This window comes from Canis aureus, chromosome 1 (assembly GCF_053574225.1).
Source record: "Canis aureus isolate CA01 chromosome 1, VMU_Caureus_v.1.0, whole genome shotgun sequence".
Taxonomy (NCBI): domain Eukaryota; kingdom Metazoa; phylum Chordata; class Mammalia; order Carnivora; family Canidae; genus Canis; species Canis aureus.
In genome coordinates, this window is record NC_135611.1 from 76,316,580 (window position 1) to 76,332,957 (window position 16,378).

General features: G+C 34.5%; 1 protein-coding gene and 1 long non-coding RNA gene across 5 annotated transcripts in view; both read left to right on the forward strand.

The window, feature by feature from the left end:
- GKAP1 (G kinase anchoring protein 1) overlaps window positions 1-16,378 on the forward strand; it is a 70,949-nt gene that overhangs the window by 11,564 nt on the left and 43,007 nt on the right. For all 4 annotated transcript variants that reach the window (XM_077905378.1, XM_077905350.1, XM_077905359.1 and 1 more), the window contains 4 exons: window positions 1,342-1,594; window positions 2,830-2,973; window positions 12,413-12,490; window positions 16,237-16,360. In XM_077905378.1, the coding sequence (XP_077761504.1) occupies window positions 1,385-1,594; window positions 2,830-2,973; window positions 12,413-12,490; window positions 16,237-16,360 (556 nt within the window). In that variant the 5' untranslated portion in view covers window positions 1,342-1,384. The remainder of the gene's footprint in view (window positions 1-1,341; window positions 1,595-2,829; window positions 2,974-12,412; window positions 12,491-16,236; window positions 16,361-16,378) is intronic.
- LOC144318504 (uncharacterized) lies at window positions 3,902-8,937 on the forward strand. The gene is made up of 3 exons (XR_013384455.1): window positions 3,902-4,372; window positions 6,416-6,456; window positions 8,779-8,937. It is a non-coding gene; the product is annotated as an uncharacterized LOC144318504 (long non-coding RNA).

Genomic DNA, 16,378 nt, shown 5'->3' on the forward strand with positions numbered 1-16,378 from the left:
CATGCTTCTCATTTTTGTTCCCTCCTAAAACATACAAACTGTATTGTGTGGTTAGCTTTCAAAATGGACCTCAATGATTTTCACTTCTGGTATTTGTACTTTTGCATAATCCCATATCACATTGAATAGACGAGATTGGTGGCAATAGGATATTGTGGAAGTGACAGTGGCTAGTTCAGATATGAGTACTGTGGCTCAAGATAGATATGTTAAAACTATAAAGAAAAGCAAATGACTTACAGAAAAATCAGAATAATCCTTATATATCACCATGGGGAGTTGGGATGCTATTGGGGAGAGGCACAGGGGGGGTTAAAGTTCTCTTAATCTTAGTGCTGAGTACTTGGAGTGTTCATTTATTTACAAAAATTTTTTTACTCAATTGTGTATCTGATACATTTAAAAATAAAAATCAGCAAATTTCTGAGTTTCACAATCTGTTTATTTATTTATTTGTTTGTTTATTTATTTTTTTTGTGAATTGAAAGAGTACGAGTCTTCTAGTAGTGACAGAGCTTCTTATTTTGACCTTGGTCAGCAAGGCTCAGCAAACCTAGATTCAGGTTGTGACTCTGCCACTAACTTGCAGAATGACCTGAGGCAAGTCACTTACCCAATTCAAGTGCCAGTTGCCTCCTCTGTAAAACTAAATGATTCATGAGTTGGGTTAGATACTACTGTAGGACCCTTAATATCACAAGTCTACAAGGCATCTCAGTGCACTGAGACTAGTGAAGCAGAAGATAATGTGGAAGGTGATTTTGAAAGGTTGCCTTTGGTTGAAGAAATTTAAGTTCTCTATTTTGCTGTCAGTTCTGTGACTTAGTAGCAATCTCCAGAATCAAACTGGAGGCAGTATTTTGTGTATGAAAAGTGTCTTCCTTTTCTACCTCTTTTTTTCTGTCTTGAAAGTTGGAGATTAACATGGACTTGTGTGTGGTGGAAGATGTTCCCACTACTCCATATTGATTCAAGATGTTCTTTGTAAATATGTATATATTATGGCAGTATATTTAAAAGAGAGAAGAAAATAATTTTTGAAAACCACATAGGGAAAAATGAATACATTTTATTGGTGTCAATCATGCAGTAGTTGTCCACGAAATCTCAATCTACTTTTTTCTTTTTTAAAGTACACAATTTTATATTGCTTACTCAAGTTAAAAAAGAATGTTATTGCATTCTATAGAACTGTGGGTATGAATCCCAATATGACTAAATCCAATGTCAGGAGAAGAGAGAAAGAGAGAGAGTGTGTGTGTGTATAAGATTGTTCTAGAATCTAGAACAGATTTTACTGATTATGTTTACTCATCTACCCCCTCTTCTCCCTCCCTACAGGAATTATTCTTGACAGACATATTTTAAAATAGCAATCTTTACAATGGCCTCGGCAGTACTTAGTTCTGTTCCCACTACTGCTTCTCGTTTTGCCCTATTGCAAGTAGATAGTGGCAGTGGTTCTGATTCTGAGCCAGGAAAAGGCAAAGGTCGGAATACTGGAAAGTCTCAAACAAACAAATCAACTACAAATGAGAAAAAGAGAGAAAAAAGAAGAAAAAAGAAGGAACAGCAACAGAGTGAAGCAAATGAGGTAACAGTTACGACTATTTGTGTCTACTCTCCCACTGGACTGTAAGCAGGAGTCCAAACCAAGGAGTCCACAAGGGCCAGGCTCTTCTTAGCTCCTTGTGGCTGTCAGTCCTCAGTATTCCTTGGCTTGTGGCTGTGTCACTTCAGTCTTTGTCTCTGCTCTTACTTGGCATTCTTTGTGTATCTCTGTCTTCACCTCTTCTTAGGGACAACAGTCGTATTGGATTAGATTAGGATCCCCTCTCATTCAGTGTTACCCTATCTCACAAGCTATCTTGATTATATCTGTGAGATTTTATTTTCCAAGTAAGGTCACATTCACAGATACCCGAGGGTTTCAGGCCTATGACATATGTATTGGGGGTTTACAGTTCAATCCATAATAACCTCTCCTATTTTTCTTTCTTGTTTCAACTACTGCATCTCAGATGATGATGATCATACTGTTGTTGGGAGGGGTTTGGCCAGTCCAATTTTAGCTCATCATGTTACTTTGTGATCTAGGCTCTGTATTTTTAAGGACTAGCAAAGTAGTTGCTAGAGTTGTAAGCCATTAAATTTTAATGTTTTTGAATCCCATTGCTTTGTTTTTTTTTTAAATTTATTGACCTGTAAGGTCATAGATATATTTTTTAAATTTATGATGTTAATTATAAGAAAGGCACTGTTTTAAGTATTCTACATCAATTGACGCATTTATTCCTCACAACAACTCTATAAAGGCAATTAGTAATGGTAAATTGTATTATCATAAACCCTATTAATTTTTTTTCTTTTATTTGGGGGCATTTGACACACAATGCTACATTAATTTCAGGTGTACAACAAAGTGATTTGACAAGTTTATCCATTATACTATGCTTCACCACAAGTCCTACAATGTCATATTAGTTTCAGATGTACAACATAGTCAAAAGCATACTTATCCTGTTTTCTGCTCCTATAAATTTCTTCATTTAAGTGAATCAGAATCATTAAAATGATGGTATAATAGAATACAGTCCATTTTCACCTATTAAATTGTTAGAAACTCACCAACATTATCTATATACTGGTGAAATTAACATTTTACAGAGATTAAGAAAAACACAGATAGTGACTCTGTGAGTTGGAATAATGAATGGTATAGTATTTAGAAATAGAAAAATACTACTGATTATTTAACTTAACAAAAAAACTGTGAGAATTCCAATATTAGTAAACTGAATATAATGTTTTTGTTCATTTGTCTCATAGCTCAGGAATCTTGCTTTTAAGAAAATTCCCCAGAAATCCTCCCATGCCATTTGTAATGCTCAACATGAGCTTTCATTACCAAACCCAGTGCAGAAGGATTCACGAGAAGAAAATTGGCAAGAGTGGAGGCAAAGAGATGAGCAGGTACAGTTAAGTAAATCAAATTATTTTGCTTTGTATTTCTGTGAGTTTATGGATTTTTTTAAATGGCAGTGCATCTGAGTCCATGACACCACTATTTGTGGTGCATTTTCTATTAGATTAACTCACACATCTTTGTGCTTTTATTTTTATTTTTTATCTTTGTGCTTTAAATAAGAGATTCTATTTTTCATCTACTAGGAAAAGATTGATATACTTGTTATTTTGTTAGCTTTGGCAATTCAAAGCAGTTATTTTGTGAGTTTTCAATTCATCTGTCTTTTTACAAGTGAGGGAGAGATAGGAAAGGTAGAATAACAGGATTAAATTATATTTCAAGTTAAAAAAATCAATATTTGTAGGGTTAGATGTCTCTTGTTAAAAATACTCAGTCACTGTTTTTGCTTTGAAAAGAAAGACTTTGAAGGGAAATAATTACTTTTCAACTTTGATGTAAAACAGTTTATGACATCTGTTAGTTTCTTTAACCTATTTATGTGATACATTGTGCCTCTGTTAAATAAATATTAATAACCAAATCATATAGATAATTTTTAAGACCAATCACTTTTTTTGGTGTATGTGCTATTCAGGAAAATAACATCCTAAGCCTGGAATGTACTATTCAGGAAAATAGCATACTAAGCCTGGAATGTACTCTAGGAGATGCTGTATGTATGAGAAATGAATAGTTACTTATTTGCTTACCTGTTAAACTGGCAGTTAATCCATTGGGAAGAGGTATTATTTTAGCAGGTCTTTGGCTTAGTAGAGTGCCATACCATGCTTTGGTTACCAGTTTTAAAAGAATTAGAGTATTCTAAACCACTCTTAACACTATATTAGTATATATAGTAATATAGTACTATATATAGTAATAATATAATAAGTATGTGTAATATATAAGTATATTATACACTTATATAATAATATAAGTATAGTATATATAGTAATATATAACTATATTAGTTATAACATTTTTGTTAGGATTTTGTAGTGCCTTAGGCCCATCATCACAAGGATAAGTTACTACACAAGAGCTGTGCACAAATGCCACTTAAAATATATCTCCAGGCAGTGGTATACTGGATAAATTATCTTGTGTTAAACCCCCTAGTTGATATTTGATTATTTCTTTTTTTCCTTCTGCAGCATTCATTATGACAGATTCTTCTGGTTTACAGATAAAATTTAATGATCTACTTGTTTAGACAGTAATAGAATTGACCAGTGTCTTCACCAGAGAGAATTTCTCCCAGTAGCCCAAAGGGCACTGGAAAATTAATGAGGAAAAACTACTCAGATTTGCACCAAAATAGATTTTGTGTAATGTGGGGAACTTGAGCACAGAAACTTGATTGCCTTTCTTCCTGTTCCCACCGATTGCTGCCAAAATGACCAGGTAATTGTGAAAAGAAAATAGTTGACTTAGCCCTGACCCTGTACAAGAATGTCATCCCAGGCTCAGGACTTTGAAGCACTTCTGCTGGATATACTATTGATGGATCACTTAGGAAAACCTGGTACCGTATTTGGCATTCTCACTTGCAGGAAAATAATCAAGGTCATGGGAAAAAGAGTAGATCCTCGGATAATCATACTGGTAACTGAAGAGGAGATAAGGACAGGCCTTGGAACAGTTGGACTGTAAACCATTTGGAATCTATTTTACTGTGTGGCACAACAAAATTTAAAAGTAGGGACCAGCTAGTGACTAAACTAGGCAGAAAGCATATAGGATGGTCGGTGTTCTCCCTGACACAGTAAAGGAACAACACACTGAGAAAGTCCAGTGTTGAGGGAGACAAGACAAAAAGATGGCTATAGAAAGCTTGCCTGGTATGTGGCTACTTATTTCCAACACAAAAGATAAATTTTGCTAAGACAAACTTTCCTACTCCTAAATCACTAAGGCGATAATGTAAGTTTACATCAACTAAGCCTCAATATAAAATCTGAGAGCTGGCATTTTACGACAACTAGATAGACAGTAAAGAAGCATCCACTCCATTTCTGTATGAGCAAACACATGGTGTCGTGTCAACTGAAAAAGTTTGTGCCCCACGAAAAGAACATTATACTTAGTGTCCAAAGTGAAAGCATATTTTGAAAAAGATTTATTACAGGAAACAGAAGGTGATTGTAGACAGCATCTGTTCTTTCCCTTAATGAAGACCCAGTGCCTAGAACATTTTGTAAGTCAAGGAGATTAGTAGTGTTATATAATAAGGTGAGGTGGTAGTCTGAGATGAAAAAGTGGTCAAGAGAAATTGAAAGAGATATAGACAAAATACAAAATTGGAGAGGTGAAATCATAGCAGAATTTAAACTTTCATTAGACTAAAGAACAGAGTATACACTGAGGAAAATTGAGTCAGTTGTATGAAGGAAAATTTGAGATATATTTTGCCAACAAAATCAGTATGATAAACTGGAACACAATTGAAATCCAACAGAGGTATATTTAGTGTCACTACAACAAGGAGAATAGAGACAGTCATTAAAGGTAATATTGTTAAAAATTTTCCTAAGCTAGGTACTCGAATCTGAGCTTGAAAGGACTTAAGCCTTTTTTAAAGACTTTTTTGGGAAAACTTAAAAAAATTTTTTTAATACTAAGAATGAGAGAAGGAATATTCTTGAGTGTGTGTGTGTGTGTGTGTGTGTGTGTGTATACATACATATATATGGGAAAACAGGATGAAAAATCAGGGCAGCTACTTTAAATGCCAGAATTGAAATTCTAGGACCAAGAATCCCATATCTAGGCAATACGTCATTTTTGTGAAAGTTAAAGAAATTCATTCCTAGACATGCAAGGGCTAAGGAAGCATACTGCCATTATCATTTCTGCAACTTTTTCTGAGATATGCTCCTGCTGATTAAAAGGCAAATCTAAATAGAGAGCACAACAATTGGAAAGCACCAGTGGCAAGCAATGAAGCTAGTTCACTGCAGAATTAACTCTAAATAGTGATTACAAGCGATTATTAAAGAGAACCTGACTCACATGAAGAATTTGTCTAAAGTGAAATCCCTGGTTTTGAATACAAAAATTTGGAAGGAAATAGGTTGGAAAAGCCGGTAGGTATTTTTAAAATTTTTCATATTGATAACAAAGATACATACTTCCAAGTGTGATTCTTTTTAATCTAAAGAGAACAATTTATACATGAGACTTTTCAATCTATGAGTTTTAAATAAGTTGAAGAAAAAAAAATTAAACCTGGTCCATATAAGCAAAAGTTACAAAGTAAAGGAAGATGCAAGAAAGCCTTTCAAAGAAGGTATAAAAAAGGATAATAGACATTTTGTTTTATATGTAAATATAAATAGTTGATCTTACCTATTGAAGACCAATAGGGATAAACTGCCTGGATCACATTTTGATCTTAATTCTTACCTTTTTCTTACATTAAAAATTGTGACACATTGACCCTGAAAGGATGGGTTCAGGCTATTCAAGCTGCTGTGTGTTTTGCTGAGGTATGCTTAAAAGCTTCTAGAAATTGTAGAGATCATCTTTAATGCACTATTAGTATCTTAAGAAATGTTTGTATCTCATTTTCCAATTCATAGACTTGTATCTGTCCCAGAATATTTCAGAGTGGAGGTAGTCTTATATTTTCTATTTCTTTGCAGAGTTGTGTAGAGTTGTTCTCCTTTATTTATGATACATTGATAGTGCTGTTTCCATGTATCTTTATGTAAGTCCATATCATGGCTTAAAAATAATTAACTGAATAGAAAATTTCTTAGGGGTTTTTAGTGACTGATGAAATTTAGGTGTATATTTCTTCCTCTTATTGATTCAAACTCCATACATTACTGGTTTTGTCCAGCTCAGAAGTGAAATATCTGCTAGCATGTGCACAATAGTAATTGTTTCTTCATATCACATCTTCCAGTCCATCGGATAAAGGTGTTTTGCCAACAGATTGTTCTGTTTCTTGTTTGTTTTTGAGTGTGACATGTGTCATTAACCTCATGGCTGGTATAATAAGTCCCTTGGCAGTTGACTTGCACTGGTTTCCCTAGAAGGAGTGCAAATTCAAATAAGTGCTCTGTAGTTCTTAGCTCTTTCTTTAGCAACAGAATTCATCACTTTTGCTATGGAAAAAGCATTATGTGGGACTTGTTCTGAAAAGACTCATACAAGTCATTGTGCTTTGAAAGTGAAACAAAAACTATGGTGTCTTCGGGCCACTGGTCTAACCATGTTTCATAGCAGGCAGCAAGGAACAAATAAATTGACTCAGTAAATAAAATTTCAAATGCTCACTATCTTAATTTTCTATTTATGATTTTCCTCTTCAGCTGCTTATGTGATATCACTCGTATCTTAAGACATACAGATTTATATTCTGTATTCACTGTATTAGAGTTCTGTTCATTTAACAATTCATGGTGTTTTTATAAGTAGCATTATTTACAGCTCTCTTTTAATCCTTCAGTAAATCATTAAACCATTTTTGTTATTTGGGAGATATAATAAAGCATACAACAAAAATGTAGACTTAAAAAATATAAACAACACTCAGAAAACATAAAGATACATTAACTGAAATGAACAGAAATTAACTGAACCTGACAATTAGTGTGTACACATACATAGACCCAATGTTTTTAAATTTTTAAAAATTTTTATTGTATTTTTTTAATTTTAATTTTAATTTTTTCTTCACCCCCCACCCCGATCCAATTTTTTAGAACACTGACAATCTTTAAAATCCTAGTGTTCAATAAAAGTATTAGAAGATTTCTGGAAAAATAATTCTATTTTCCAAATTAGTGAAAGATACAGGGTCCATACTCTGAATATCATGGAGTTAGAGGACCACAGGGCACTGCTGCTGTTGTGGCTGCAAGCATTAGATGTTCAGAATGATGTTGTGTGTTGTGATTCAAAATCCTGTTCCCATGATGCCTGTGGAAAATGAGGAGTAACTCTTCATTTGGAATTTGTTTTGCTTAGATTTAAAGTGGGTAAAATCATTACTGTACTTAGACTTACAAATTAATTTTTAAAAATCTAGTTCCAGAAGATTAACTGGCCTTCCTGTTTTTCATTGGTTCTTCATACTCTTTAACTGATCGTAAACCCTTGAGCTAAAGGTTTGTTTAAATAGAAAAAAAAATGTTTTACTACTAGATGGGAGGAGTAGAAGGCAATGAAGGAAGCCAAGTGGAAGGGGGTCTGAAGTACTCCCTTTTGGGCACATGTAAGTATCTTCTTCAATCCTGTTAGGCATTGTAGTCCCTACTATTTCCTCTTTGTCTTCCTTTCCTCCTTCTCCTGTAAATGATGAACAAATCTCAATTTGCAGACTTAATAGAAGTTATTTTTTAAAAATCATGATGGTTTTTGCATTCTCTTGCCCAGTACCTGTCTTTTAGGCTCACACTTCACCCCTACTCCCCAGCTCTGCCTGTACATGTACTGATGAATTAGGTCCACAACTATATTTATAGTAGTCTAATGATTAATTAATGCTGTGAGATATGTTTAGAGAATTTAGAATCATGTTTTCTTTCTCTTTCTTGTTTTAGTCTTGTGCTGCCATTTTCCCTGTTATCTATAATTAAAAATCTTATTTTTGATTCATTTTTCTTTCATATTTCATATTCAGTCAGTGTTCCAAAACTTGGTCATTCTTTTCTAAGATAGAACCTTCTTTATTTTCTATACTTTTATGTTCTGGTTCAGATTTCTGTATGCTGAGATTATAGAGGTTTAGCCAAACACATTGACTCTAAGCCTTCGTTTCACTAATGTTCCGGTTTATTTCTTTAAAATTACTCTTATAGGGATCCCTGGGTGGCGCAGCGGTTTGGCGCCTGCCTTTGGCCCAGGGCGTGATCCTGGAGACCGGGGATCGAATCCCACGTCGGGCTCCCGGTGCATGGAGCCTGCATCTCCCTCTGCCTGTGTCTCTGCCTCTCTCTCTCTCTCTCTCTCTCTCTCTCTGTGACTATCATAAATAAATAAAAATTTAAAAAATTACTCTTATAAGTATTTCTCTTTCTTCTGCCCCAAGTCCCTAATTTTTAGGGATTGCTGGGAATCTAATTCTACCCCACCTAAGCAAACTCACTTTCCACTATTCTCCAACACAGAGGAGAGGAATTCTGATTTACTAGATGTAAGTCTTGTACCAGGCAGGCACTGTGTTAGGCACTTTACATGTATTAATTAGTTTTAAGTCTTTAAAACTACCCTATAAGGTTGTAAAGGAAGTAGAACTTCCTTTTTATATATGAAGAAACTGAAATCTATAGAAGTCATGTAATTTGCCCAAGGTCCTAACATAAATGGAATTGGAATTTAAATTATCTACCTGTGTGATCTCCCAAAGCCTAGGTTTTGTCTACATCTCTCTTATATTGAATTCACACTTTATTTAGGTATCCCCTTTCTTTGATGTATCCCATAATATATCTATTTTTAATACTGTTCACTTGACTCTTTCCTCCTGAAATTCTTCTATTTCTTTTTCTACCTCTCTCAATTGTATCTACCATTTAAGGACAAACTTAAATTAACATCTTTTCTGTATGCTTCTCTGAATTTTATTTGTTGTATACGTTTTTTTCTCTCCACTTTTGTAACACTTTCAATGTCTTATTCTATTTCTTGTACTTCATTTGTGTCAGTCTTCTGTCTGCAACTGGACTAGAAAATTTTAAAAATATTTATTTGACACAGAAAGGGAGCACAACAGGGAGGCAGAAGAAGAGGAAAAGCAGGATCCCTACTGAGCAGGGAGCCCGACGCAAAACTCAGTCCCAGGACCCTGGGATTAAGACCTGAACCAAAGGCAGACACTTAATGGACTGAACTAGGCATCCTTGGAGTAGGAATTCTTAGAGGGCAAAAGCCAAATATATGCTGCTGCTTTGAAACACTACAGACAAAGCACATAGAAGGTTGTCTATTATCTTATTGGCATTGACATTTTTAGAAGATTTGTTCTAGTTTTTAAAGACTTAAATTGAAACTTAAGTCATTTTTGCTTTTTTTGTGGTTCCTTGTATACTAGTTTGTGTTAATAATTAAAAGCTCTCAACTGCTGCATTTAGAGTCAAATGCAGAGGAGAGCCATATTTTTTACTTTAAAAGTTCCATTTCATTCCGATTTTATCATATTAGAACCAACTACTTTAATATTTAAGTTCTGTGAATTAATAGGAAAAAGGATAATGACATCTAGCAAGACTCCTAACTCTCTAAACTGTTCTCCTGCCTATTAACTTATTTTTGGAATATTGGTCAGAATATGTAACATATTGGAAATAATGTTAAATGCCATTAATATGGATTAAAAACTTAGTGATAACTTGAACTGGCTTTGTTTAGAATGAACTTAAGTAGTTTTGTTACTTTTTCTGCATTGGGATGACTTCTTGACTTATAAAGAAATACTTTGTACTCAGTTTGCTTTGAGTTGAGATGGAGAAACTAATGTAAATTATTTTTTAAAGATTTATTTATTTATTTTAAAGAGAGAGTGCAGGAGTCGGGGGAGGAGCAGAGGGAGAGAGAGACAGTCCTAAGCAAACCCTGCACTGAGTGTGGAGTCTGACATGGGCTCTGTGGGTGCCACAACCCTGAGATCATGTCCTGAGCCAAAACCAAGTCTGATGCTCAACCAACTGTGCCACCCAGACGCTCTTCATGTAAACTTTTTTGCATAATGCTAACATGAATCCAGTTCTTTTTTAATTTATAATTGTATATTATTTTTGAATATCCTTTTATATTATATATTATTTAAAAGATTATTTTTTCTGATTATTACTAATTTGGATTAATTCTTCAATTTGTTTTAGTTACTTTATAGAAGTATGTACAGTTTACTCTGCATTTAACCATATTTTCTAGTGCTAAATACTTTTACCATTTTAATTCTAACTGCATTTTTGTCTAAGATTATTTTTTTCTATGATAAACCTAATCTTTTACTGCCTCTTTTTATTATCTTAGTGTAGGTTTAGATGAGATGCTTTCAAAGAGATAAATTGGTTATGAATGAAAGCTTTATTAGTTCATGGTGTCCAGTGTTAACATCTTTCTAATTTTTTAGTTACCCCTTGGAAATAAAACGCTCCTCTTTGGAGTTGATTTCTGTTCTAGGTCAGATTTTTTTTGTCATTAAGCAATAGAAATAATTCTAATTAACAGTGGCAAAAGTCATTTGTTGAAACAATTCACAGATTTGAATTAAGAACTAAACAAGTATGCCTTGGGGGAGATGGAAACTAACAATTCTGGAGTGCTTAGAGATGTAAACTGGTAGAACTAGTATGCTCCTTTGTGGAAGGCTGTCATGTCAGATGACCAAACCTACTTCCTTTGTGTTTGTTCCCAAAATTTAATTTCTAGGAGATCAAAAAAGAGTTGGATCCCTTGCCACCACCCTGTCATTGATGATGGTAGCTTGGATGTTTGTGTGGATTTGCTGGTGGGTGGTTTATAGGATTATGTATTTGGGTATCCTGTTAGAATCATAGGACCCTGAGATGAAGTGTAGTTATTCACAGGAATAAAGGAAGGGATTCTGGACAAACACAAGAGATGGCTACCAAACTTGTACTTTTATTATCTACTCCACATAGATTGACACATGCTTGTATACAAATCCAGGAAATTTACTCCTGTCATGTTGCAACTCTCCTGTATTCAGCTGCAGACATAACTTTATCTCCAATGGTAGAAACATAAAGTCTCATCCACCTACTGTAACAATTCTGTGTGGCAATTAAGAAAAGTAATTCGTAGAGAGTAATTTGATTAGAGAGTAGTAGAAACTAGATTATAAGAAGTTAAGATGAGATTGAGTGGTGGGAAAGAGGAACCAAAAGATAGAGATCACAAATTAAAGAATCACTTTTTTTGTAGTATTAGATGACCTTAAAGGTAGGGCAACCAAATAAAAGGATAGGAGTACAAAGATGCACTATAAATAATTGTTCTGTAACATCAGAGATAGATGAGAACATTTACTCACATTATTTAAAGTTTCCATACCTGTGGATTACTTTATATTAAGGGAATGAATGGTATGTTTTTATAATGTCTATTGATTTATTTTTCAGGATTACATTTTTGAGTAGTAATCACTGTTATAATTTTGTGTCCTAAACTGAATACTGTCATTGACCTCTAATACAGTGTCAGTTTCCTTGTAAGATTTTTTTTTATGAAAGAAAAGAATTATGTGATATACAATATATAATTGACAGTGGATAGAGAAATAGAAACCTCAAAATTGGAAGTTTTTTGCTTTGGTATCTTCTGTAAAATACAGAGTTCCCTACATTGGCATGGATGGATAACTTTGGAGAACCCATATTGTTTTTTTAACATATTCGTTTTCCTTTCATGCATATATTGTCATAATATTGTATGTGGCATAATTGTGAAACTTTCCTTTTGTTTTAGTTGACATCTGAAATGTTTGAAGCAGATCTTGAGAAGGCATTGTTGCTAAGTAAATTAGAATATGAAGAACACAAAACGGTATTTACACATTTATTGATTTAGATATTTTAGAAGTTTAAATGGTCAGAAGTTAGGACCAGCCTTCCTGAATTTTGTATAAAAGTTTTCCATTAAAGCTTGTCCTAGGAATTCATCTTTGTAACAAAATATTATGAAGTTGTTTTTTTTTAATAATTTTTAAAAAGATTTATTTATTTAAGAGAAGGGGAGAGAGAGCAGAGTTGGTGGGGAGAGGAGCAGAGGGAGAGTCCCAAGCAGACGTTGCACTGAGTGTGGAGCTCAACATGGGGTTCAATCCCATGACTCTGAGACCATGACCTGAGCAGAAACCAAGAATTGGGCACTGAACCTGCTGTGCTACTCAGGCACTCCTGTTAGGTTTTTATAACAAAATTACTTCTCAGGATTTGAGAGGCAACAGACTGAACTTTGGTGATTTGAGATGTTTCCTTAAGAAATCTGTCCACCCCAGGTGAAGGGAAGAGAGAAAATGAAATTAACAGCAGATGATTAATTTTAATTAATTAGTTAATTTTTAATTTATTTTAATTTATTTTAAATAAACACAGGAAATAAGTAGATTTCCAAATTTAAGTAAGTATGAGTATGGGGCATCCATTAAGAGACCCTCTGCTAGAGATATGCAACAATTAACTAAAGTAAATGGAAGTCCATTTCTGAGGTTTTGTCCTTGTGGATTCTGAATTTTATCTAAACTGTGATATTGGTCTATGTGCTGAATTGCATTGTACAGCTTGAAACTATAGGAACATTTAAGTAAAAGGTAGTTTTGGCTTCCAGTTTCTTTCTTTCTTTTTTTTTTTAAGATTTTATTTATTTATTCATGAGAGACACACAGAGAGAGAGGCAGGCATAGGCAGAGGAAGAAGCAGGCTCCCTGCAAGGAGCCTGATGGCGGGATTTGATCCTAGAACCCCGGGATCATGACCTGAGCCAAAGGTAGATGCTCAATTACTGAGTCACCCAGGCATCTCTGGCTTCCAATTCTGTATTCAAATTGGGTATTTATTATTTTCATATAATTTGGCATTTTAGTCCTTTACATGCATTGGGAAGTTTTGGGGTCTATAAAATGTATTTAGTTTGTGTTTGTAGTTGATTATAAAATACCCTAGTCATGCTTAAGGGACTTTAGACTATGTCATTGTACACTAGCTCCTTCACCTAAGATGAAGGGGAGAGAGGAATTAAAATTTAGAGCAGATATTTTTTTTGCTTTTTACTTGTAGTTCAAGGGAAAAGGATGAAAGTTGCTAATAAAGTGCACATGTATATTTTATGTGTACATTTTCCATGTCCCTATTCCTGTTACCCTGAGTAATCAAGAATTACTATAATTCTTATTGTTAGTTGCCTGTTTAAACACATAGCTAGCAATTAGAAAAATGGATACAGCTAGCTTTACTATGATTTAATCATTTAAATGGACTTTCAAGTTACACTGGAAAAGTATAAAAAATAGAATATTATCCTATAATAATGATTTATTGTTGTGATATATATATCTAGATTCTAAAGCCAAAAGAATTAGCTATATCTATTGAGGAGGCATGGAGTAAATGGTACTGATAAAATATCATGCACACAAGCCAGTTTTCTTGGCATAGTCATAGCCTGCTACTCAAAAGCATTGGTTCTATCAGACAGTAATGACTTTCAGAAAAGGGAGAAACTCCTGTTGTATGTAATGGTTAGTTTGATGTGATTGCATTAATGTTGTCATTGAGTTTTAAGTCAATATTTTTTTTAAGTTTTTTTTTAGTAACTAAAGTTTGGAATGACATTTTCTTTCCTTTTCTTTTCTTTCTTTTCTCTTCTCTTCTTTCTTTCTTTCTTTCTTTCTTTCTTTCTTTCTTTCTTTCTTTCTTCTTTCCTTCCTTCCTTCCTTCCTTCCTTCCTTCCTTCCTTCCTTCCTTCCTTCTTTCTTTCTTTTCTTTCTTTCTTTCCTTCTTTCTTTCTTATTTTAGAGAGAGAGCAGGGGGGTAGGGTAGGTGCAGAGGGAAAGAATCTCAAGCAGACTTCCCACTGAGTATGGAGCCCCACATGGGGCTTGATCTCATGACCTGAGCCAAAAATCAAGAGTTGGAGGCTTAACTGACTGAGCTACACAGGTACCTCTGGGATGGCATTTTCTATTCTGTTTTATTACTTGTTTGCCAAATATTTTTTTGAATAGCCAAAAATGTGCAAAGTGCACAATACAAAGGTAAGGATATGGTCCCAGCCCTTGAGTTTAGTGGAGGGAGACATGCATATAATTACTGTGTATAGCATTGAAAGATGAATGTTCTGTGTAGTGGGAATTCAGAAAGATGGAAGAACTTTCTTTGCCTTTGATCGGTATGGGTTTTAGAAAAGAATTCTTAAAGAGGAGATTTAATGGGTTTATTAAAAGGTGACAGTTTAGGCAAGAGAAAAAAATAGGCTTTGTCAGGAAAGGAGTGGCAAGTATATAGGATATGTGCAGGTAAAAGAGTGTAGCCTATTTGATTTGGAGTTGGTAGAGACACTTTCTGAAGGATAGGATATGGACCAGGCTAAGGAGATTGGGCTTTTATAAATCTGTTGGTAGAGAACTATTGAACTATTTTTAACTTTTAGATTTCAGGTTTTCATTTTAGAAACTCCTGCTGTAGCCATGTAGAAGATGGATTGAGGGGCTAAAATTAGAGGGTGTTGCAGTGTCCAGCAGAAGAAGATAGGGAAATAACAGAAGGTCTGAAGGGAAGAGAACAGATGTAAGAGATCTTTAGCAGATAAACTCAACAAGACCTTGTGACTACTTTGTATATAAAGTCTGCAGGAGGAGCAGACAGTGGTGACACAGGTTTCTAGTCTGCGCAGTTATGTAGGTGATGGTGACATTATACAGGGTACTTACTGGAGGATCCAGTAGGGAAGGGCAGGGTGAACATATATATATAGTTTGGTGGTGCTTACTGAGCATTCCATTTGAGTTGTCTGTACATACAAAAAATCATCAGTGTATAGGTAGAACTTTAAACTTTGGGTATAAAGCAAAAGACTTCCTCAAGAATGGAATAATGGTGAGAAAAGTTTGGATATAGGAAGCCAGTGAAGGAGACTGAACAGTAGTCAGAGTGTATTGAGAAAACCAAGAGGTGTTTGAAAAAGCAATGTCTTTGGATATGGCATTGTGGGGGAGGTTGACCTTAATTTTAGCAGAAGAGAACAGGGGAAGCCAGATTTGGCGGAGGTGGTGAGAAAGGAAATTGACTAGAGATGATTGTCTTAAGTTTGGTCCTGAAATAAAGAAGAAGAGGTGGCATCTAGGAGAGGTTATAAACCACAAGGAATAGCTTTTTGTTTTTATTTTAATGTTTAAGAGGCAAGAGATTGAGCATATAAAAAGAAAGCAACTTATGCTGGGGCACCTGGGCGGCTCAGTCAGTTGTGTCCAACTTTTGATTTCAGCTCAGGTCATGCTCTCAGGGTGGTGGGATCCAGGCCTGCATCAGGCTCTGTGTTGAGAATGGAGCCTGCTTAAGGTCCTCTCTCTCCTTCTGCCCCTCCTTGTGTGTGCGCTCTTTCTCTCTCTCTCTCTCTCTCTCAAAAAAAACTGTCCTTTTATACAATTTGACTAGCTTCAAGTATTGATTTTTAAAATTTGTAGTTTACCTTTAAAAAAATAAAACTTTAATATATTACCTAATGGTATGTTGATTTTTTTTTTTTTTTACCAGCGTAAACCAAGTTTAATTATTGTTGGTAATTCTTCTTAGGAGTATGAAAATGCTGAAAATGCTTCAACTCAGTCAAAAGTTGTGAATAAAAAAGATAAAAGGAAGAATCATCAGGGAAAAGACAAACCTCTCACAGTATCACTCAAAGATTTTCAATCTGAAGGTAATATATGTACGAAAT